At 40.2% G+C, this 24,610-nt stretch overlaps 1 protein-coding gene across 3 annotated transcripts in view; it reads left to right on the forward strand.

The window, feature by feature from the left end:
• SH3PXD2A (SH3 and PX domains 2A) overlaps positions 1 to 24,610 on the forward strand; it is a 378,650-nt gene that overhangs the window by 171,825 nt on the left and 182,215 nt on the right. For all 3 annotated transcript variants that reach the window (XM_060241731.1, XM_060241733.1, XM_060241732.1), the window contains exons 4-5: positions 5,989 to 6,065; positions 14,884 to 14,975. In XM_060241731.1, coding sequence (XP_060097714.1) covers positions 5,989 to 6,065; positions 14,884 to 14,975 — 169 coding nt within the window. The remainder of the gene's footprint in view (positions 1 to 5,988; positions 6,066 to 14,883; positions 14,976 to 24,610) is intronic.

The raw sequence follows: 24,610 nt of genomic DNA on the forward strand, positions 1-24,610 counted from the left end.
AAGGTGACAGTTCCATGTATTATGTTTATTCTGATATGGGCACTTAGGTTCATATTGACAGCTTCTTTGCAATTAGCTAAAGCGTCTCTGAAGGCAGATCTGACTTTCTAATTTTCAGTGGTTATTTGCAGTGAATGTTTTGTGATTTTGCTTCTGTAGGCTTGAGAAACATAGTCTGCTCTACACAGTAACTTTTAAAAATTATATTTTTTGCCAATATTTCTGTCAACAGTCTGACATTGGAGTCAACAGTCAGTTGGTGAAGATATAGTGGAGTGTGTGGGCAGAAAAACAAGCGAAGTGTAGGGTTGCAAGGTTAGTGGATGCCAGTGGGATACAATGCCGTACTATCCATTCTCCAAAGCATCCATTTTCTTCCAGATCTTCTGGAAATGAGCTGTAATTCTGGGGAATTTCCAGGTCCCACATGGAGGCTGGTGTCCCTAATGTGGTGGCTTTAAGATGTGATTTTATGTGCTGATAATGTAGAGTTAACAGTCATGATAATAACTTTATGATTTCCATCTAGCATTCTTGGACCTTGTACATTAGACTACAAAATAGGAGAAAACTAACAGGGGAGGAAAAATCTCCTTTTCCCTTTCCGTCTGTTCTTGCGGTGGCTGCACCTCTGTCTTTCCCTCACTTTTGGTACCAGCTCAGGTCCTTCTACCTCATCCCACCCTGTCAGCTCACTGTCACCCCCATTAGCTCTGGCCTTGACTTGGCATCTCTTCCCCTCCCAGCTGGCTCAGCTCTGGCTACTCCCATTCCCATTTCCAGCTTGTCCACTCACCTCCATGTGGACCATGTGGGCCAGAGGACCATGTGCCTTTCCACCTCCGGAGGCTTCAGTCTCCGATTAAAAGGCTTCCCCTTGGGATGGTGTGTCTGTATTACTTTCAAGAAGTTGGCAGCAACTCGTGAGTAGAGAGGCCAATCCCTCGCTTCAGAGTCGCCAGAAAGGGGGGGGAGAGGGAAAGTCTGCTGAGCACTTCATTATTCCCTATGTGGAGATCGATTCTCATAGGGTATAATGGGGAATTGATCTGGCAGGTTCATGGGCTCTGGGGGAGCTGTTTTTTGAGGTAGAGCACCAAATTTTCAGTATAGTATCTAGTGCCTCTCCCCAAAGTACCCCCTAAGTTTCAAAACGATTGGACCAGGGTTCCAATTCTATGAGCCCCTAAAGAAGGTGCCCCTATCCTTCATTATTTCCTGTGGAAGGAAGACATTTAAAAAGGTGTGCTGTCCCTTTAAATGTGATGGCCAGAACTCCCTTGGAGTTCAATTATGCTTGTCACACGCTTGTTCCTGGCTCCACCCCCAAAGTCTCCTGGCTCCACCCCCAAAGTCCCCAGATATTTCTTGAATTGGACTTGGTAACCCTACTTGTGTATTCACAGACATTGTTGTTAACTATTTGGGATTATACCAAATCAGTTTTTTTAAACAAGATTTTTCAGCAGTTTGGGGGTGGGGAGGTTACTTGACTTTTCAGAACACTACATCATCGCTGTGGTTGGCTGCATTGCACTGGTTTCCACATATGCACAAGGTCAGCTCTCAGTTATTATATACAGGGATATTTTTACTTATTAGTTTTTTCAGCAAATGCCAAAGTTCTTCAAGTTTCACTCAGATCTTGGTTCCATGGCCTCAGAAAGATATCAAAGAAGTGCTTTGATGTACTCTGTTATTTCATCAGTAAAAACTGTTAGAAGGCAATCTATGGAGTGCAAATTTAAAGGGTATATTTGTACATCCTACTGATCATCAATCAAGGTTTCATGAGAAGTGTGAAACTGCTATTTTGCCCCCAAAACGTTATACTCTCTCTGTCTTTTCCCTTTTGCCTTTTGTGGATGGCTACGTGTCTTCAAGCTGCCTAATAGACATATATGATTTTTGTTGTATGTAACTGAGGCACAAGTGTTTTCCTGCAGAGGACTGGATAAGGTTTCATGGGGTAAAGCCTAAAGGAAGTTTATTCCTCAAAACCTATATATCTGTGCTTCTTTGGTACTTAAAAACATTGAATAACAGGTAACAGGCAAGAGGAATTCCAGCTGAAACTAACACGATATTTTTAGGAGAAAGTATGAGGAAGCATTCAGCCAGCAAGACTGTCTGAAGTGTCAAATCAAATCAAATTTTATTCTTATATCCCGCCCTCCCCCGCCAAAAGTGTATTAGATAAACTCTGCCCTTAAATACTAGAAATCTCATGGAAATAAAAGGAGATATTCAGTCTCTCAACTTTCCAAGGTATCTTTGTAGCCTGAGTTTTTCTGAGATTGAAGCAATTTTTCTGCAAGAAGTTAACATCTTTGACTATGTATACTCTAATATTAATTGGAATAAATCTTTGAATAAGGTGCATTTGAACAAATGGCAAAATTGGGGATAGATCTAAGTGGGCAGCTGTGTTGGTCTGGAGCAGTAGAACAAAGTAGGAGTCAAGTTTTACCTTTAAGATGAACAAAGTTTTATTAAGAATGTAAGCTTTCCTGTGCTCTAAGTACACTTCATCAGATGAGGAATCAGGTACAGTGAACAGAGCTACATATAGCTGGTAGGCAGTGGTTTAGAATACAAAATGGTACAAATTTAAGATCCAATGACAGAATAGTAAAATTAACAAATTGAGCAAACCTTTGATCTGGGTGACATGAGTGTGAGAAACCAATAAAACAGTAACATGTCAAATTGTGAGAAAGTCTGTTAATCACTCTATTGTTATAAGCCTGGGCCAAAAGGAGGGCATTTCTTTCTCCGAAGTTTTTCTCATCCAACTAATTTAACTTTTAACATGTAACCTACATATAGTTTGCCAAGAGAAGAAAAATACATTAAAATATAGTGGAAGATGGGTTTATTATATGTAATGAGATAAACAACCAACATCCCTATTTGAGTATGTCAATACAGCTAAAAGAGAAATACATTGGATAGTGATGTTTTTGTCCACCTAATTTACTTTTTAACATGTAAACATCATTCTTGTTTGGCAAACTAGAATGATGTTTACATGTTAAAAAGTAAATTTGACATGCTCAAATAGGGATATATTCTATAAACTCTCTGGGAAGCCATCGCATTGCCTTTTCTGTTTTGAAGTTTTTCTGATTTCTTTCTTGTGCAACTGTCAGTTTGAACATGGATCAAGTTTGAACATGGCTATAAATAAACATCAGTGTGCAAAATGAGATACATTTTCTTAGAAGTAATTGGCAGTAACAGCAGAGGGACTCACTTCCAAGTCAATGGAATTAGGAGCTGGTTCTGAGGAGAGTAGAACCACATGACCAGTCTGGAACAATTCCATAGCTGCTTTACAAATGTCACCAGTTCTTTCTATAACTACAAAGGCTGAGATCTGTTTCCAGGATTGTCTCAAAACAGAATGATTATGCTGATAATTTTTCACATCCATTTAGGGAATTAATTAAAATATGACGTTTTCTGAGATCTGCAATGCAACCCCCACTTCACCACCTTTTTGTTTTACTTGTTCCACATGAATCTCCTTATTATGTGTGCCTTGTTTCCCATACTCTACTGTTGTTGTTATATTGGTACTTTGAAGCTCTTGGCAGCAGTGTAGCTTCCCTGTAAATGGTCTATTTAGCAATACTGAATTAGTTTCAGGAGACTTTTCATGTGTTCTATGACTTTGGCTGCTTTATAATTTCTAAAATATGGTCACCACCAGCCTGGCTTATAGTTTGTGGCTTGGATTGGAAGCAGGGAAATCAGAGAATGAGAACTGGTCAAGAGTCTGCATTTACACTTTACAGCACATTTATTACACTTACAGAGCTCTGCAGAACTTTCCCAGACCATTTAGTAGTACTGCTGGGAAAGGGCTATTTTATTCATCTTTAGTAAAAAGTAAATAAATCAATTGCATTTGTTGTTTTCTCTGTACTGTCAGTTCAAGGTTCTTCTCCTCAATTAAGCCTTACAAATTCCAAGCACTCTGTTGCTGGTGAAGCATGAGAGGTACCCAGCATAATGCCTTGTGTCAGTGCACAAGGCTATTGTTGCCAACTTTCGGGTAGAGTTGCTAGGTTCTACTCTGGAAATACTTTAAAAATTTGGGGGTGGAGCCTGGAGACTTTCCTATTCCCAATAATAAGCAAATAAATAAAAATACAGCAGTGCAGTTTCCTTGAATACTGTCTTCATTTTCTCCTCCTCTTTTCTTCCTTCAAAGAATTCCCCAAGCAGCTGCACTTCCACTAAATGAAAGTGAACAACACATACACACTTACAAAGCAGGCACAATGAACAGTTTTTTGCAACCCCACATTTTTGTGATCTCAGTAGGGCAATTTATTCCAGGAGCTGCTGGATGTGGTAGGAAAACAAAAGTACTGAACAGAGCAGACTAGGTTCTGGTTAACTTTTTACTATCCACACAAATAATCAGGTTAGGGTTGCCAGGTCTGTGTTGAAAAATACCTGGGGACTTTGGGAATGAATCTGGGAGAGGGTGTGGTTTTGAAGGGAAGGGGCCTCAGCAGGGTAGAGTACCATAGAGTCTACCCTTAAAAGCAGCCATTTTCTCCAGCAGAGCTCATATCTGCCAGCTGGAGATCAGTTGTAAAAGGGGGAGATCTCTAGGCCCTGTCTGGAGGCTGGCAACCCTAAATCAGGTTCTGGTTAACTCTTTACTATCCATACAAACAACTTCTGAAATGAATGTCAAACAAACAGAGGGACTGTGCTAGTTTCCTCTCTCATACACTCACCCTGCCCCCCTGCAGTTTTGTTCTGCTGAGATTTAAAGGCACACATGCCTTCCCAAACACAAGCAATTATTTACAAGCTTCTTCTAAGCCTGCCAAGATTTAAAGGCACATGGTGGCTGTTGGCAATGAGCTTCCCCCACTGGCCAGCTGGCTGGTGGCAGGGAGGAGCCTGCAAAACCAGGGGATTCCCCATTGGAATCTGGGGACTGGCAAGCCTACATTCAGGTGATCTCCCAGTATTAAAACTGATCTCCAGACAACAAATATTAGTACCTCTGAAGAAAATGGCTGCTTTGGAGGGCAGACTCTATGGCAGGGCTGTTGAACTCATTTGTTATGAGGGCCAGACCAGACATAAATGAGACCTTGTCAGGCCAGGTTGTGTGTGTCATAAAATGTAATGCCAGATAGCAGAGATATAAACTTTATAAAGGATACAGACAAGCACAATTAAAGGGTTTTTTTTTTTAAAAAAACCTTAAAATAAAACATGCTTAAAAGCTTAGCACATACAATATTTTATTTAACAGTCTCTGATAACTGACACCTGTTGCTCTGAATTATTGTATCAAAATCTGGAGACAGTGCTTGTGTTGTAGCAAACTTGAGTATGCTGGTCAGATGTTGTTCAGATGTGTGTTTGTAAATTGCAAACCTACTTTTGATTTATTGATATTTATTACAGAAATATCATGGTCAGTGTTTTGAGCCTAAGACCCATAAAAAAACATGAAATGGCTGAGCATTGTGAGCTTTTTACATGTTGCTTTATGTGCTGGTCAGCCAATGGAGAAAATAGAGGCTTTGCTCTGTAGCTTAATTGAGCAAGCCTGACAAAGCAAGCTGTAACACAGAAGGTAGCAAGACAGAGAGAAGGGCCTGATAGGAGCCCTCCGGGGGCCTGATCAGACCCATGGGCTGCATGTTTGACACCCCTGCTCTATGGCATTATATTCCAAGTGGTGAACGCAGTTCCAGCTGGCAGGAATGCACAGGAACGCAGTTCCAGCTGGCTTGGCATCAAAGGGCAAAGGAGTTTGTACTAAACTTCCTCTGCAAAAAAGTTCTGTGTGAAGTAATGATGTCAGGGTGTGTGACATAATATGCAAATGAGTTCCTGCTGGACTTTTTCCTACCAAAAAAGCCCTGATTTGTATGATATAGGACTTGAGTACTTTCTGTCAAGATGCATACTCAGTCTCTGCATCATCTCTGTCTTTTTTCCTCCCAGGTAAAATCCTTTTCAGGAGAAGTCATATTCGAGATGTAGCTGTGAAAAGACTAAAACCTATTGATGAATACTGCAGGGTAAGAATAACTTTCTTCTTAGACAGATGACAGTAGAACACAGTGAATGATGATCAGCTAAGCATAATACAGCGGAACAAGATTATGGGAACAAAATAAAACAGAAAAAAAATATGCCCCCTGGAAGGACTGTGCTGAAAGATCCCTTCGTACAGAGACCCATGATAAGTAAGGGAAAATTAACAAGTAGCTTATTCTTCAGAATAAATGCCTTGGATTTCAGAGATCTAGTAGAAATAACTGTAATAATACAGCTAACTTTGAATCCAGTAGCACCTTAGAGAACAGTGAGATTTTTGGGTATAAGCTTTCGAGAGTCAAAGTTCCCTTTGTCAGATAATAATATGATATAGATTTGTATTTAAATGAGATGAAAACATTTTGTTTCTGTGACATTTGGTTAGTTCTGTAATAGTATGTGTGTCAGTGATCTCAGATATCCCAATCTATTAAAATATATTCCTCAATTCTATATATGAGTCTTTTTCAAAGAAATTATTTCAAAAATATTTTTTGTGTTATAAATTATATAGATCCTGTGCCTGGTCAGGCATGTGTTCTCATTCAATATGAACAAAACATTGTGTGGGCAAGCTAACAGGCCAATTAATAAGTGAAATATCTTACAATGTTTAAATCTTACAGAAACAACTGTCAGCTGAATAAACTATGAAAAACCTCTGCTCTGCATAGTCATTTACAAATTATACTTTCCTTCTTGAATGAATTAACATAAAACAAAATGATAACCTCAAATGCAGTATATGTATAAAAGGGGTGGTCAAACTTGCATAATGTAAGAGCCACATAGAATAAATGTCAGATGTTTGAGAGCCACAACACATGAACATCAGATGTTTGAAAGCCACAATATGGATGGATGGAAGGAAGGAAGGAAGGAAGGAAGGAAGGAAGGAAGGAAGGAAGGAAGGAAGGAAGGAAGGAAGGAAGGAAGGAAGATGGAGGAGGGGATGATGTAGAGGAAGAGGTAGAAAGAAAGCAACTTTAACTTTGAATGCATTCTCCAAGCTGCTGGCTGGCTTGGCTTGGAGAAGTGATTTAAAGAGACAAATGCCTTTTCCAAGTCGGCCGATTGGGTGGTGGGGCCTTCGAGAGCCAAACAATGTGTGTGAAAGAGCTACATGTGGCTCCCTAGCTTCAGTTTAGCCACCCCTGATCTATAATTTAGTACTAGTTTGCTTCATAAGAGAATCACACATATGCTTTTCTAGAAAAAGGACTGAATATTTTTGGGTTTTGTGTTAATGTTTTTGTATACTCAGTGTAATTTGAGGTTATCATTGTGTTTTATTTAATATAATAATTCTTTCAAGAAGTATAGTATCACTGATAAATGACTACACAGAGTAGAGGTTTTTAATAGTCTATTCAGCTGACACTTGTTTCAGTAAGATTTAAACATTGCAAGTTATTTAATAATTAGCCTTCCCACATGGTGTTTTGTTCATATTGGTTTCTGTCTACATACCGCAGTTTGCTTTGGTCTTGTAATATGTTTTCATCCAGCATTCCTTATAGTGACATGAAAAGAGGCTGCCTTAGGAGGATTTATAGGTCAAAACACAAACTGAAAACTGGGGAAAATCCCACATCATGAGTTGAATATCCAGATGCATTGTAGTAAAGTTGTGGGCTGCCACATTCAACATAAATTGTAGCATTGGAGGGGGCAGGGTTATTTTATTTTATTTTATGCTATCTAGTCACAGCTGGCCTATGGGGACCCATAGGATTCCCAAAGTAAGAAACATTCAGAGGTATTTTGTCATTGCCTGACGCCACATCATGACCCTGATATTCCTTGGAAGGTCTCCCATCCAAACAGTAGCCAGGGCCGACCCTGCTTAGCTTTCGAGATCTGATGAGATCAGGCTAGCCTGGACAGTTTACAAAGACCTAATTCCCTTTGCATTGCACAACATTTTTAAAAAACCACTTAGTCTGCAATCCTGTGCACACTTACTGGGGAATAGATTGTTTTGGACTCTGTGGGACTTGATTGCCAATAAACATAGTTTTGGGCTACCTGTCTTCTGACAACTGTCCTGTGAAAGTGTTTTCATCCCAGAGTAATTTATATAATTAGATTTTATTCCTGTTTCAAGTGGTCTTTTAGAAGAACGTAAAAAAATCTCTTAGCATCCTGATTATATGAGCAAAAAGTAAGTTAAAAGAGCATTAAGAAGTAACCAGTCAATATTAAATTATCTTCTGAATGTTCCACTAAACACTGTTGCATAGAGGCAATCACAGTGACATTTACAGTTGCTCACTTAATGAGGATTCAGTAGGGATTCTAAAATTAGTTTGGCACCCCCCTCCCCCCATAGAGTCAGGAAGCAATGCAGTAGAAAGCATATTGATAGCTGCTTTCAGCAGACTTTTAAGAGCCTGAGACATAAAGAAGCTTTAATTTTGCACCCTGATGAGAAAACAGAACTAAAATCTTATCTCATGAGATCAAGCTGTCTGTGGAACAATTAATGTAGTGTTTGGCAAATAAAAGCTTACTGGTTATCTGTAAATATGTGCACCCACACTGTAGACTTCACATTAATTGTACAGGCAGGAACTGTACAAAACATGTGCACAAGAAATAGTGTCATGGGTTCACTGAACAGAAGTATTGCTCAGAAGGCAGGCATTCACTCCAAGGGTTATGGGGTAACCTCTGACCCCCAGAAACCATAAGCTGGTTACTTATCTGAGATGCAATTGTTTAAAAAGCAGACAGTCCATTACTGGATGAGGGTATGTCTGAGAAATTGTTATATTAATGGTGGCCTGTACTGATAAACCAAACAATAGCAATCTAACTAAATAAACTAAACATAAGTAACGGAGGAGACAATTTACAAGAGTGACTTTATAAGTTCATGTGGAAAGTGCCATCAAGTCACAGCCAATTTATGGTGACTCTGTAAGGAATTTCAAGACAAAAGACATTCAGAGTTGGTTTGCCATTGCCTGCCTTTGCATAGAGACCCTGGACTTCCTTGGCTGCCTCCCATCCAAAACTAATCAGGGCTGGCCCTGGTTAGCTTCTGAGATAATATCAGGCTAACCTGGGCCATTCAGGTTAGAGCAGAGGTCTATCGCCTAAGTCAAACTGCTCTACTTAGGCTGAGAATTTTTCAGCTTCTACTTGCACAAATTCATGAGTAATATGACTGTCTCCAAAGAAACCAGTAGTCTTTGGAAGGGACTAAGATGTGAATGTCCTTGAGTCTCTTTCACACTGTTAGGAAAATGTGCAGCAAATTTGTGTTAAGGATATTGATTGAATAGCAATAAATACAATTCCCATAAATGTTTAGAGCAGCCTATCTTGCCAAGATGGGGGTGGCATAGCCATGTTGGTTTGAAGCAGTAAAACAAAGTTTGAGTCCAGTTGCATATTTAAGACCAATAAAGTTTTAATTTGGGTATAAGCTTCTGTGCACGTTTTTTCAGATACATTGAAACAGAAGCCAACAAGCTTTACTTATAGGTAGTGGGTGAGGAGAATGTTGCCAGGAAGGGCCAATTAGAGTCAATATGCATAAGCAATTGAGCAGTAACTATAGCTGTGATTGGATTAAGGTGAATTAGCATACAGCGTAATAAAGGAGTTTACAAATAGATGCAAGAACTGAATGATGATAGCATATGTAGTGAGATAAAAAACCAATGGAACCCCCAGGGTTTAACAGAGATATTGGCTTCTTATCTTATTCACACGCTAACATCATTCAGTGTTTTCACTTCACTATAACAAAAGATAGCAATCCTAAATCAGGGAGAACTTTAGATAGGACAAACAGGGCAAGTTAATAACATCTGCTGGTTTTCTAAACTATAACTTTTCCTACTGTAAATAGCAGCTGACACCATGAATGAAAAGTGCTGTCTTTTCATAAATGCTCAGGTGAGGGCTCTATCTGACTAGGGCTCTGTCTTCAGGACAAAAAAGCAATACACATCAGAGGGTACAATATGAACCTCTGCATGGAAAGGACATCATGGCAAAGATCAGTCAGTGTGAGCCACTGGTTTTATATACAGGAGAGCTTGCCATCTCTATTCCACAGACCTCCCAAGAACGGGGTAGCATTTTACAGCTTTGCAGCATCTAAACAGCTGTTCTCTGATAATTAAGCTTTTTCTGGCAAAGGCTTTTAAAAAGCCTGGTGAGGAAACCTAGGTAATAAGACTGTATGTTTTCATATATAAACACAAGCAACAGGGTTCTGGATGGTTTCCTGGAAAGCAGGAATATAGTGTGGGTTGCACTTGTAAATATTTGTTGCCCACTGAAATTTTTCTCTCTGGATTATTTCCCTCCCTGGATTATTATAAATAAATTCCCTATTTCCCTAGGAATTATTTTTGTGTAAAATGAAGTCTTCTGGGACCCCTCTGAAGCAGCTTCATCTAAGTAGTTTGTACCAATCTAGAATAACGAAGGATTTCATGAGATCCCTGGGTCAGAGACATTTCACAATTTAATAAGGCTTTTTGTCTGTCTTAATCAGGCCTTGGATTCAGTGGCAGCTCACAGGAGCGCAGCTCCTGAACCTTTCCAAGAGTTCCAACTCCTCCTTCTGAGAGTTCCACCTCCTTGTCTATTGAATAGTATGTGCAGCTGCATAACAATCCCTGGATGAGCTCCACCACCTATTTTTCTACAAAATGACCCCTGGGCGTAGTCAAAATAAGCCCCTCTAAATGTGCATTTGTTTTGTATTTAATCTATAGAATACTTTTTCCATCTCTGTTTATATACCACCAGGGTTCCAGAACTATTTTTTTACTACTTCTACCCACCTTTTCTGTTTTGCTCTTCACAGTTCTCTTCCTTTTCATATCACAGCATAAGTTTTTCATTATATGGAAACCCAATAGTGTGCTATGGTGACCATTATCTGTCCTCTTTGTCTCTTTCTGTTGCTGGTCACACATGCATACAAATCAGATATTTCTTTCTTAACAACGAACACCCTCAAGATACTTTAGCAATGGGAAAGACTATATTTTACACTTTTCTTTTCCTGCCATTAAATAAATTCTTTCTGTCACAGTCTTTTCCACTTTTGTGATTGATGCCATCAATATGTTACCTAATACTGGGAATTACATTGTAAATAGTGCACCAAATCCAGAAGCTGTTGCATTAGTTGGCATGATAGGTGATGTGATGACAGAGGCCCAGTTTAGATGTCAGTAGGTACTGGAGGCGGGAAAGTTACTTCCCTTTCTGAATAATCACACATCATAGTTAGAAATCAGAGTGACTCTTATCGGAATGCCCGTCATCTAATTGAGAAAAGAGCTGTCTCGGAAGATTAATAGAGATAATCAATTAATTTGAATGTAAAGGTCTTCCTAGTTTATCAGGCACTTAAGTGCAATGCATGTACAGTTGTTATTCCAGGGCATCCAGCCTTCCGCCTTCAGAATAGTATTTCTGCTATGTGGATATTTTCCTAACTCTCAAATTGTGATATTTTATCACAGGAAAATTGTGATTCTTTTCATCAGCTAGCAGAATTTAAGTGTAAAGCTATACAATAAACTTACACTGGTTTTGTAACATAAGTTTTCATGTGCTCTCTAAGCACACTTCATCAGACGAGGGGATCAGGTACTGTGGGATCAGGTATTGTGATGCTGAAGCCACCAAATGAGAAGGGAGCACTCCTTGGAGAAGATCCTGATGCTGGGAAAGACAGAAGGCAAAAGAAGAAGGGGACAGCAAAAGATGAGATGGCTGGACAGCGTTACTGATGTAACAAACACGAATTTGAGCAGACTTCAGAGGATGATGGAAGACAGGAGGGCCTGGTGTGACTTTGTCCATGGGGTTGCAAAGAGTTGGACTCAACTGTGCGACTGAACGACAACAAAAATAAGCCTTGCTAGACAAAGCCCCACTTGGCCCCACCCACTTTCTAAAATCATTTGGTATTTTTAGGTATTGGTGGACATCAAGCTGGGGAGCCCTGCTCTAATCACTACACCACACTGTGTCTCTTCATCTCTGTTAACAATTAGTTTTTCTGAAGAGAGACACAATGACTAATTTGAGTATGAACATACACTTATGGAATATGCTTGTATAGATGTCATGGATGCTTTTTGGATAGTGCTAGTGACATCATTAAATTACAAGTGACAGTTTTTTCCTTCCAATATCCATGACTTTTTGTGAATTAAAGAAATCTGTAGATTTATTTGTAAAAAATCATTTGAGGCTGAGTGCTCCCGTTCCCTATTGGAGTACTAGAGGGAGCATTTAGCCTTTTAAAGTGGCAAGCATGAGCAGAGCTATAGTTTTTCCTTACAGCAATTTATTGGCATTTTATAAACTTTTCTCTTTTTTCATTAAAAAATAACCCTTCAAAAATCATGTCTCCACCCTTTCCAGTGATGAAGCACTTGTATAATCTGATTAAAGGGGGGGGGGCAGCGGCCAGATATGCATCTACCATTGGTAACCAAATGATTCTCTAATATGAACATATGAAGCAGCTTTAGACTGAGTTAGATAGTTGGCCTTGCCCCTGGTAAAAAGCTGTGCTCAGAGATCCTACATTTTGTGCATGCAGACTGTGCACAAGCAGGGGATGGGGTCTACTGCCGCAGTCCCACCCCCTCCCCCCCGACACACACACACAATGCACACATCCTGAATATTTGGAAAGGGCTCTTGAGACGGTTGTTTAAAGCACTAACTGCAGAAATCTCAGAGTGCAGCAATACAGTTAGAGATTACTATCTTTCACATTTTCAGTAGTTCCTTCCTGCAATTTAAATGAAAATGAAATTAACACAATATTCCACACAAGTAGTGGGAGGAATTTGCTGCTGATCATAATCTACAAAATAAGAGGTGTTGGGATTTTTCAGTCATGCATGCAGCCAGAAAACCACAAAAAAAAGAATACAGACCTCTGTTGAGGATAGACCTACTTAATATACATGTCAAGCAGGAAAAACTTAAATCCATTGATGTAATCACAATCACTGCTTTATCAAACTGCAGTTATGGAAAGGATCCATTTTTTTCAAATATGAATTGTTTGTGTCAGCACAGAGACAGAAAAAAATGGCAGTGATTGCTTTTAAATATCTCTTTTGTTTGCTTCTTCTATAATACACTTTTCTCCTGGAGTCTCAAGGCGGATTACCTAATTGAAAAACAATGTAGTAAACATTGTGTAACACAGTCATTAAAACTAGATTGCAAAATTAGAAAACAAGGCAATAAAACTATGATATAGAGAATAATGTCATAAAGCTAGATCACAAAATTAGAAAATAGTGCAAAATGGCACATTATGTTCAACAAACAATGCAATGAAATTGCCTAAATTTTTTCATAAGCCTTAAGACTACAACCCTAATTCCCTTCTAACAGTTCTGCTTTACACATTTTGTGCAATTAAAAAAATGCTTCTGTTATAACCAGGTCAGAACCTTTATTTATTAATTAAAATATTTATATACTGTGCTTTCTTTATTTGCAAGTAGGGATGGGCACGAACCAAATCACACACCGTGATTCATGAACTTCCATGAATTTTTAAAGCAGAGCAGAAAGCAGAGTTTAAAGAGACCCTGTGTCCCTCTAAACCCATCTCTGTTTCCTGTGAAATCCACAAAAAACAGGTGAGCAGTTGGGAGGCTCTCCTGGCTGCCCATCTGTTTCAGGCTGTTTTCTGCAGTCCCTTTAAACTTCAAAGGGACTGCACCAGACAGCCCCCAAAACAGCTGAGCGGCAGGGAGGCTCTCCCTGCCACTCAACAACAACAACAACAACAAACTCAGCTGTTTCAGGTTGTCTTCTGCAGTTCCTTTAAAGTTTAAACAGCTGAGCAGTGGAGAACAGGCTGCTCCTTACTGCTCAGCTGTTTTTCAGGCTTTCTGCAAATCCCATTTCAAGGGACTTTGGTTCCTTTCAAGGAGGCTTGCAGCCATGAACTGACCCAAACCACATTTTCCTGGTATGTGACCATCCGTATTTACACGTCTAAGTTAAAATCAATCCTAAAATTCCATAACCTTCTCCCAAAATGCTAGTAGCTATGCACCATTTAAAGCCCTAGCAAATAAATAGCCTAACAGCACCTCCTAAAATTTTCTAAGGATGGAACCCTTGTAACCTCCTCAGGAGCCTGGTCTACAGAGTGGGAGACTATCGAAAAGGGATGAGCTCTGATAGATGCCAAACAGGCAACTGTAAGTGGGTTCAGCCAGAAGATGGCAGTTAGAGATATGTGAATCCTAGGCTGTAAAGCAGGGGTGGGGAACCTGTAAAGCAGGGGTAGGGAACCAATTTTAAAAGAAATGAAATATGTTCCTGTAGGCTAACTCCTGGCAATAATCATGCTGTCACATTCTGAACTACTTAAAGTTTCTGGGTTGGCTTCTAAAGGAGCCCAACATTGTGTTGTTTTGCTACCACTTTCTGATAACCACAATCTAATTTCCGCAATCAGTGTTCCTGATTGGCTTTGTATTCATATGGAACCAGTATGGTTGCTGTTAGGAAGCTGTTAGTGGCATAGTAGATTTAAGAAGAGTCTCCAGGAGGACAGCTCTGAACACTTCTAGTAAGAAGTCTCATGTGTTTGAGTACAATGAATTATGGCTTCACTACAGCTCTATTAATTTTTTTATATGATTTTTCCTCACTAGTAGTTGTGGGTTGATGTGAACCAAAAGATTTCAGCCTTTCCCCCCTTGTTTCTTTGTTTAAAATGGTATGTTTCTAATATGACTTTGCCTTTCTTATATTTATTTGAACAATCAACAGGCATTGGTGAGGCTTCCCCCTCATATTTCCCAGTGTGACGAAGTCTTCAGATTCTTTGAGACTAGACCAGAAGACCTAACCCCCCCTAAAGAGTAAGTTTGATGGTTATCTTCTATTTCTACACTGCAGTAATTTTGCTAGCAAGAAAGGAAGCAAAGCTTAGTGATAACCACATAACAGATTATGGGTGAACACTTTACTTTAGCTTTTAAATTCCTAGGAAATGAGAGCATTTATTTATTTGTTTGTTTGTTTGTTTAATGTGATCAGTTTATTAGCTGCCTTTCTCTTTTGTGGAACTCAAGGCAGCTTACAATATAAATAACACATTATAAAACACAATCAAAATAACTACTATAAAACCCATAAAAGTCAGAGTTTAATTTGGCAAATATAAACCAATGTATGTGTTTGGGGTTTAATTCAAAGTAACTTGGTATCTGTTTATCATACATCAAAAGGAAGATAATTTTCGCTCAGGTAATTTGCCTAATTTCATTCTTCAAAAGAATCATTGAAGTCATCAAAGTATTGGCTTTATCAGCTGTGGGGAAATCATGCCAGATAAATATCAAGCTTTTAATTGAGACCCTCCTTCCCAGACGCATTCATGCTAAAAGAGTATTTGCAAGTCTTTGATTATGATCCATGTCAGATACAATTTCCAGAAGCAGAAAGCAAAATCAGTCACACTGAGAGAGCAGATCTTGCTGGAGACAAAGTAAAACTATAACCTCTGGACATATGAAACACTGCTAATATCTACATTGTGCATGTTTTATATACACATCCAGCAGTCCATTATTGCTGCTTTATCATCACCTTCACAGGGGACATCAGAGTGGTTTTCCTGCTAATGTCATTTTTGACATCATGCCCTTCCCCATCCACCTTCCAGCTATGGAGGCTCTTAGGGTGATACTCACTACCGCTAAGTATCCAGGCCTATAGAAATGTTTTGGCCAACCAGTACACTTTCCTGCCCAGGACCTCTGTTGATCTTCTCATCCTATCCCACCTAAAAGTGCAATTAGCTTACAAGTGTATAGGAAGAAACTGCAAATGTTGTCTTGCCTTGTCTATTTGATACATGCTTTCTAGCATAGAATGGTTATGGGGAAGTTTCAGGACAAACTACGCATAACTGAAGAGAGCACTGATTTGGTTTCCTGATATGTTTGTGTTTTGCTTTAAATCAGTCTGTGGGGTCCTGGAATTTGATTGTAGGAGTGGCACTAGTGAGAAGAAAAGTTTAACACTTTTCCTGCACACCATTTTCCCCAAGCTAAACATCATTCCCTAGTTGCCATTAATTTAAAACATTTATAGCCACTTAATTTTTTAAAAAAGTTAACCTCCTAGGGCAGCTTCCAATAATTAAAAACAAAGCAAAACAGCAGCTACCACATAAGTAATCTAAGCAAATAAACTACACAAAGAGCACAGAAAACCCACTCCAGCTAATGGACTCATAAACAGAGAGCCAACCTTATTGGTCCATTAATGTTTTGGAAATGAAAATGCTTTCTCCTGGTGCCTGTAACTCAACAAACCAGGTACCAAGTGAAATGATGTAAGACAGGAGCACCAAATTTGTGGTGCCATTAGCTCTCCACTTGACCTCTGAAAGTGGGAACAGAGGAGGACTCAAATAAGTGTATGTGGACCTTTAAATATCCTAAACCCAGCATAGCCCAATGGGTACAATCTGTTAAATATTCCCTCTCCAGTACAGCGCTGTTCCAGTGAAATTCAGAGATTCCTGCATGTAATTGAAAAAAAATGTCAGGAGGTCCAATCCGAGATCCCCAGCACAAGTTTGGTTCTTAGGCAGAATGATGTGACAGAGCAGCAACACAAATGCAGTACCTTCTACTGCAGCACCAGCCTGACCGACAGAATTGTTATGTCTAATAATCTCTGTTTTGTAGAATGATTATTATAGTATTTAAGCTTCTATTTGTGATCATGTCTTGCTAGACATCTTTTTGTACAGTATGTCACAGAAGTGAGTACACCCCCTCACATTTTGTAAATATTGAAGTATATTTTTTCATGTGACAACACTGAAGAAATGACACTTGGCTATAATGTAAAGTAATGAGTCTACAGCTGGTATAACACTGTAAATGTGCTATCCCCTCAAAATTATGCAACACACAGCCATTAATGTCTAAACTGCTGGCAACAAAAGTGAGTACACCCCTAAGTGATAACGTCCAAATGGGGCCCAAAGTGTCAATATTTTGTGTTGCCACCATTATTTTCTAGCACTGCCTTAACCCTCTTGGCCATAGAGTTCACCAGAGCTTCACAGGTTGCCACTGGAGTCCTCTTCCACTCCTCCATGATGACGTCATGTAGCTGGTGGATGTTAGAGACCTTGCGCACCTTCATCTTCTGTTTCAGGATGCCCCACAGATGCTCAATAGGATTTAGGTCTGGAGACATGCTTGGCCAGTCGATCACCTTTACCCTCAGCTTCTTAGTAAGGCAGTGGTCATTTTGGAGGTGTGTTTGGGGTCATCATCATGTTGGAATACTGCCCTGCGGCCCAGTCTCCGAAGGGAGGGGGTCATGCTCTGCTTCAGAATGTCACAGTACATGTTGGCATTCATGGTTCCCTCAATGAACTGTAGCTCCCCAGTGCCGGCAGCACTCATGCAGCCCCAGACCATGACATTCCCACCACCATGCTTGACTGTAGGCAAGACACATTTGTCTTTGTACTCCTCACCTGGTTGCCGCCACACACGCTTGACACCATCTGATCCAAATAAGTTTATCTTGGTCTCATCAGACCACAGGACATGGTTCCAGAAATCCATGTCCTTAGTCTGCTTGTCTGCAGCAAACCGTTTGCGGGCTTTCTTGTGCATCATCTTTAGAAGAGGCTTCCTTCTGGGACGACAGCTCTGCAGACCAATTTGATGCAGCGTGCGGCGTATGGTCTGAGCACTGACTGGCTGACCTTCAACCTCTGTAGCAATGCTGGCAGCACTCATACATCTATTTCCCAAAGCCAGCCTCTGGATACTGACACGGGCACTCAACTTCTTTGGTCGACCATGGCAAGTCCTGTTCTGAGTGGAACGTATCCTGTTAAACCGCTGTATGGTCTTGGCCACCGTGCTGCAGCTCAGTTTCAGGGTCTTGGCAATCTTCTTATAGCCTAGGCCATCTTTATGTAGAGCAACAATTCATTTTTCCAGATCCTCAGAGAGTTCATTGCCATGAGGTGCCATGTGGAACTTCCAGTGACGAGTATGAGGAAGTGACAGCGATAACCTGCTCCCCCTTCACACCTGATACCTTGTACCACTAACGAGTCACATGACACCAGGGAGGGAAAATGGCTACTTGGGCCCCATTTGGACATTATCACTTAGGGCTGTACTCACTTTTGTTGCCAGCAGTTTAGACATTAATGGCTGTGTGTTGCATAATTTTGAGGGGACAGCACATTTACACTGTTATACAAGCTGTAGACTCACTAGTTTACATTGTAGCCAAGTGTCATTTCTTCAGTGTTGTCACATGAAAAGATATACTTAAATATTTACAAAATATGAGGGGGTGTACTCACTTCTGCGACATACTGTATATTGTGGGCATGTGAAATTACTCTGTAATCTGTTTATAGCTCTATTAAATTTATTTAACTCAAGATGCATTTAGAAATGTCTCATTTTGAACCAGAGGAATGCCTTTCGAAGGTAATCTGAATGGGGGCAACTTCCTGAAAGATAAACCCATTAATGGTTATTATTCACAATGGTCTTGCGATAATAATTTGCTCTTCCCTCTAACCTCTAATCACCCTAAACTGAAATTGAACAATGTGAAATGATGTCATATTTTGGCGAATTGTGTATCATCTCAGACACTATTCATGGAAATGCAGTATGTAACTATGTAAAATAAATAAATTAAACTCTATACATTCCATAAGAGCCCCATGGTGCACAGTGGTAAAGCTGCAGTACTGCAATCCTAAACTCTGCTCACGACCTGAGTTCGATCCCAGCGGAAGCTGGGTTCAGGTAGCCAGCTCAAGGTTGACCCAGCCTTCCATCCTTGCTGGGGGGAAAGTGTAGGTGACTGGGGAAGGCAATGGCAAACCTGTAAAAAGTCTGCCTTGAAAACGTGAAATCATTGTCTCCCCAGAGTCAGAAACAACTGGTGCTTGCACCTTTACCTTTTTATACATTCCATGTGCCTTCTAGGGTTGCCAGCTTTGGGTTGGGATTTGCTGCAGAGTTTGGGGCTAGAGCCTGGGGAAAGTGGGGTTTGGGAAGGGGAAGGACCTCAGCAGGGTATAATGCCATAAGAACATAAGAGAAGCCATGTTGGATCAGGCCAATGGTCCATCTAGTCCAATACTCTGTGTCACACAGTGGCAAAAAAACCTAAGTGCCATCAAGAGGTCCACCAGTGGAGCTAGAAGCCCTTCCACTGTGCTCCCCCACAAGAATACAGAGCATCACTGCCCCAGAAAGAGAGTTCCAACAATAAGCTGTGGCTAATAGCCACTGATGGACCTCTGCTCCATATGCTTATCCATTCCCCTCTTGAAGCTGTCTATAGAGTCCACCCACCAAAACAGCCATTTACTTTGGGGAAACAGATCTTGTTCACCTGGAGAGTTCAACTGTAATAGCTGCCAGGAGGTTGGCAAACCTAGTGCATTCCCAATACTTTATTTGAGTGTAAGTAAATATTAGGAGCAGCTGCAGAGATAATTTGATAGATGAATTTATGTTCTGTTTCCATCAATCGGTTGTTTTTTTTAAAAAAACCACATTTTTGCATCAAACTCTGAAGCAAAAAAGAAAAGACATGCAGGCTTTGCATTAGTTCCAGTGGGTTTTGAATCAAGGCTGTGGTTTCTAGGCTGGTAGTTGCTTAAAAACCACATCTTTGTAAATGGATCTCTGCTTGTTTGGAAACAGCTTTGCATGTATTGGCAAATGTCAGAACTGTAACATGTCCTTCATTGCCTCTCCAAGGCTGAAATGAAGAAAACTATTCTTCCCTGTTATATAGTCACTCTTTCTAATACTAAAATTGACAGTCCCATGAATATGAGTAGAGCCTGTAGTTGAGGGAGGGGCTTCAGAATACCTGGGGGCTTCCCACACATGTAGAAAAATATTTGTTTGCAAGTTTAAAGGAAGAAGGAAGAAAAATATTTCAGAAAAGGCCTGACAAGCACTGCCAGGGCATTAGTTGGTGGGGAGGGGGGAATGGAAAACAGACCTTGGAGGTGAATTTGGGCTGCTTCATCTCCTAACACCACATAGTACACTGGAGGGGGGAGGCTTAGAGTCAGGGGATGTATAGCATGAGAAACCTTTTATAACTCATGACTTTCAATATTCCCTCCTGAACCATTTTCATAGGAGAAAGCCGAGATTATAACGAAGCATTTTGTCTATTGAGCTTAGCATCCACTCTTGGGTCAATAAACTATAGGTATTATAACAGACCTGTGATTGGTTCTGGGCAAATGGAAGACTTCAGCTTAATCCTTTATAATGGCATGTTTGCTTTCTTCTTCTTAAGTAAATTTGGAATGATCTGCAATGAGTTGTTTAAAGCAAAAGCATCTTTATAGTAAAGGGGTGTGTGTACACGTGCTCCCCCTCCCAATATATATGTCTTGAAAACCTTTTTGTGAATATTGACCTGCTCTCTGGTTTCTAGCAAGGTAATTGATATCTTTGGCTCTGAAAGGTTTTACCATGCTCTATAATTGGATTTATGCTGACCGTCCAGCCAGATAACCTTCTTTTACCTTAGGTCAGGAAGTGGACATCAGATATCAACAACTGTTATGTTGCATAAAAGTAAGGTTTATTTTTCATTTTTTTTAAAAAAAAAATTAGACTATTGTGAACATCAAATATAAAAAATTAGTAGCAGCATCTTAGTCTCTCTGTCTTTGTGTGAAATTTCATCAAGTAAGCTACATTTGTTTTATTTGTTATTATAGTACCATAATGTATGTGTCAGTCACTTAGGAAAAGTACATACTAAGTTATGTAACATATATAGTAATATGCTGTGTAAAGGCCCATCCATTTAATGGTGGGCTTTGTGGAAGTGGGAGGTATTGTTCCTTCCAAGTTCTTTCCCCACATACAGCACCTTTCTCATATACTTGTGCAAATATCTGCCCCCCACATATCACTATACTGAGTGCTTAGAGTGTTTGATTGGTGTTTTACCATTATGGAAGTGCCTATTTTGAATTTATTTATTTATTTATTTATTTTTTATTCCACTTATATCCCACCCTCCCCGCCGAGGCGGGCTCAGGGCAGCTCACACAGACATGCATGTGCATGATTCGACATAGTGGTACAACATTAAAACCATAAAACATAGAGTAAAACTAAACATAAAATACATAAAAAATGTTTCAGTGCCATGATCTTACATTTTCCAATGTTATAGTTCTCTGTATAGCAGATCTTAAGTTATCCTCTCTGCAGCTGCTATACAGCAGATTGTTGGTGGTGGTTCACATGTTGCTTTAAACTGTAGTGGCCAACAGTCTAGTTCACAAATGCCTGGTGGAAGAGTGCCGTCTTACAGGCCCTGCAGAACTGTATGAGCTTTCGCAGGGCCCTGACCTCTTCCGGCAATTCATTCCACCAGCTTGGGGCCACTACAAAGAAGGCTCTAGTTGGCCTCCTTAGGGCCAGGGATTGTGAGTAGATTTTGTGATCCAGACTGAAGTGCTCTCCGGGGAACATGTGGGGAAAGGCGGTCCCTCAGGTATGCAGGCCCCTGGCCATATAGGGCCTTAAAGGTAAGAACCAACACCTTGAAACAAACCCAGTATGCAATGGGCAACCAGTGCAGCACTTTCAGCACAGGTTGAATATGTTCCCGTATAGGAAGACCCATTAACAACCTGGCTGCTGCATTCTGCACCAATTGAAACTTCCAGGTTCGAGACAAGGGCAGCCCCATGTAGAAGGCATTGCAGTAATCCAATCTTGAGGTGACTGTGGTGTGGATCACTGTTGCGTTCGAGGTAGGGGACCAACTGCCTTATCAGCCGTAGATGATAGAAGGCTGATCTGGCGGTTGCTGCCACCTGGGCCTCCATATTTAAAGAGGAATCCAGGAGGACCTCTAAGCTTTTGACCTTGGGCACCGGTGTAAGTGGTGCCCCATCCAAGGTTGGTAGTAAGACCTCGGTTCCGAGACCACCACGACTTAGGTACAGGACCTCTGTCTTCGTCGGATTCAACTTCAGTCAACTCAGCTTGAGCCACCCTGCCACAGCTTGAAGTGCCATGGTCAGATCTTCCATGGAGGAATTCCATTAGGAATTCTCCTAATGCTCTAGCTTTGAATGGTATATAATGTGATACAACTATACATTCAGACACAGGGTTCTTTTCTTCATTCTCTTATTATTGAGGACAAAAGGGGTGATCAAAGGGGTGACCATCAAAAATTTCTTTTGACCATTTTAGATGATTTCCCTCTCTACTAGGATTCTGATTATACATCCTGAATTTCCTTTCTTGAACCAGAATTGGTATAAGCACTTATAAAAAAACTACAGATAGTAAACAACATCTTAGAAAAGGCATTCCTCATCTGCCTTACTCATGAAGGAATGCCTCTTTTCCTGTGGTGCTTGCTCTGACACATATGTGCATGGTCTAAAAAAATAGGATTTTTCTTTAAAAGTAATTCTATTGTATTTATTTGAAATTGCATTTAAAATTGAAAATGTATATAGAATGAATTCATTCATCATTTACCACTTATACCACTCAGTTAGCTAATATTTCTCTGTGTCTGAACTAGGGCAGCCAGTCTCCAAGTAGGGCCTGGAGATCCGCTTTTACAACTGATCTCCAGCTGGCAGAGTTCAGCTCTTCTGGAGAAAATGGCTGCTTTGAAGTGTGTATTCTATGGCATTGTACCAAACTGAGGCTTTTCCCTTCCCCAAATCCCACCCTCTCTTGGCTCCACCCCCAAAGTCTCCAGATATTTTCCAACACAGACCTGGCAACTCTAGTGGGAACCCTATTTTTATATCTCACCTTGTGCATGGATCTACAGGATTTGTGTGTGGCAAGTTCAAGAAGAGCACTTTTTGTATTTAAATTATTTCTTCCTAAGGAAGATCTGTCAAGGACTGTTTTAACTACAGTTCTTTGAAGATAACTGAGTGCCTTTTAGGTGGATGAAAGAATACTGTATCTGAAAGATAAAAGTGCCAAAATGACTGATATTTAACCATGGTCTGGTCTGCAGTGAGCTTGTCAAAGGCTGCTTGGTAAAGTCATAGCCACACCATCCATCTCTTGACCTGTCTTCACTGATGGTCTTTGAGGCACTGCTCCTAGAAATGCAAACAGCGGATCAAATAACCTCATGTTTTGTCTCAAAAAGATGGGGCAACTTATCGGATTATCAAAGCTTCTGATTTAATTGAAATTTCACAGATAACCCTAGACCTTACTTTAACTACAGGCTCAACTGCCAGAGGAAATGCCGCTATTGCTGTGATCATGTTAAGAGACTGAAAACAGTGTGACAGAAAGAGGGGTTATGGCCATGCTGAGGAAATCAGCTCAAGAGTTAAGGAAAGAAGGCAGGAGGCAGCTTGGCTCATTGAAGTGATTGGCATGAATCTTGAAATATCAAGGAGAAGGGTGGGAATCCTGAGATTATAGGAAGTGTTTTGAACATGTAGAAAGCACAATATAAATGCTCGGTATTACTATTGTATCATCAATCAGGGAATAGGGCACGGGGCCAGTCATACCTGCCTTTTGTTAACTCAGATCCTATTAAGCATGGGCAGCACTTCAAGGGCTTACAGACAAAAGTTTGTTCTGTAGAGAACCTGACTTGGAATGAGAAGACCAAAGTTCAAGCCTTTTTATTTTTTATTATTTCCTCAGTAGTAGGTGAGTCATGGATTTTCAGTGTGCCAGTCTAATCCAATAAAGTATAAGTATCAAATAAGGTGTATGCTCCACACTTGAAAGGTTTCGACACCATTTTCAGAATACTAACTTCAAAGTGCTGTGGTGAACCTTAGGGTATTACATCTGTCCCATTTCATTTGTTTTTAATTAAAGTCTTGTGGGTTCTCTGGGGGGAAAAAACCCTGGCTCATTTAGGCCAAGAAACCACTGGAAAAATACATGCCTGTAATCTGACCTCCTTATTACTTTAAGAGAGAAATTGTAGGTTTAATATTTAAAACGAAAAGCAATTTACATGTTGGATTTTGGGGTAAGATCTGGTGACTTGAAATAGAGAAGGGCACGCTGGAGAGCACCATCTGCTCAAGATCCACCCTACGAAGAGACAGTGATAAGAATACTCAAAATAATTTATGATAATTGATATAGAGCGTTCTTGAAATGATTTAAGGCTAGCCCCTGATTAACAGAGGCAAAATTTTCCTGTCTTCTTCTAATATATTCAGTACAGTTGGTTGGGGCTGGGTCAGTAGAACTCTTTATTGCCACAGTATCAAAGTATATAGAGTTGCCAAAAATCTGGAGAAAAAGTGACTGAATGTGATATTATTAACAGAGGCTGAATGTGATATTATTTACAGAGTGATATTTACCTTCTGTGCCATGAAAAGCTTCATGTGCCTCTTTCCCTATAGAAAGTCTCTGTTAAAGGTACAGGACATTATTTCACTCCAGATTGTTGGCAACCCTGGATAAAAACT

The sequence above is a fragment of the Heteronotia binoei genome, chromosome 6, assembly GCF_032191835.1.
Source record: "Heteronotia binoei isolate CCM8104 ecotype False Entrance Well chromosome 6, APGP_CSIRO_Hbin_v1, whole genome shotgun sequence".
NCBI classification, from domain to species: domain Eukaryota; kingdom Metazoa; phylum Chordata; class Lepidosauria; order Squamata; family Gekkonidae; genus Heteronotia; species Heteronotia binoei.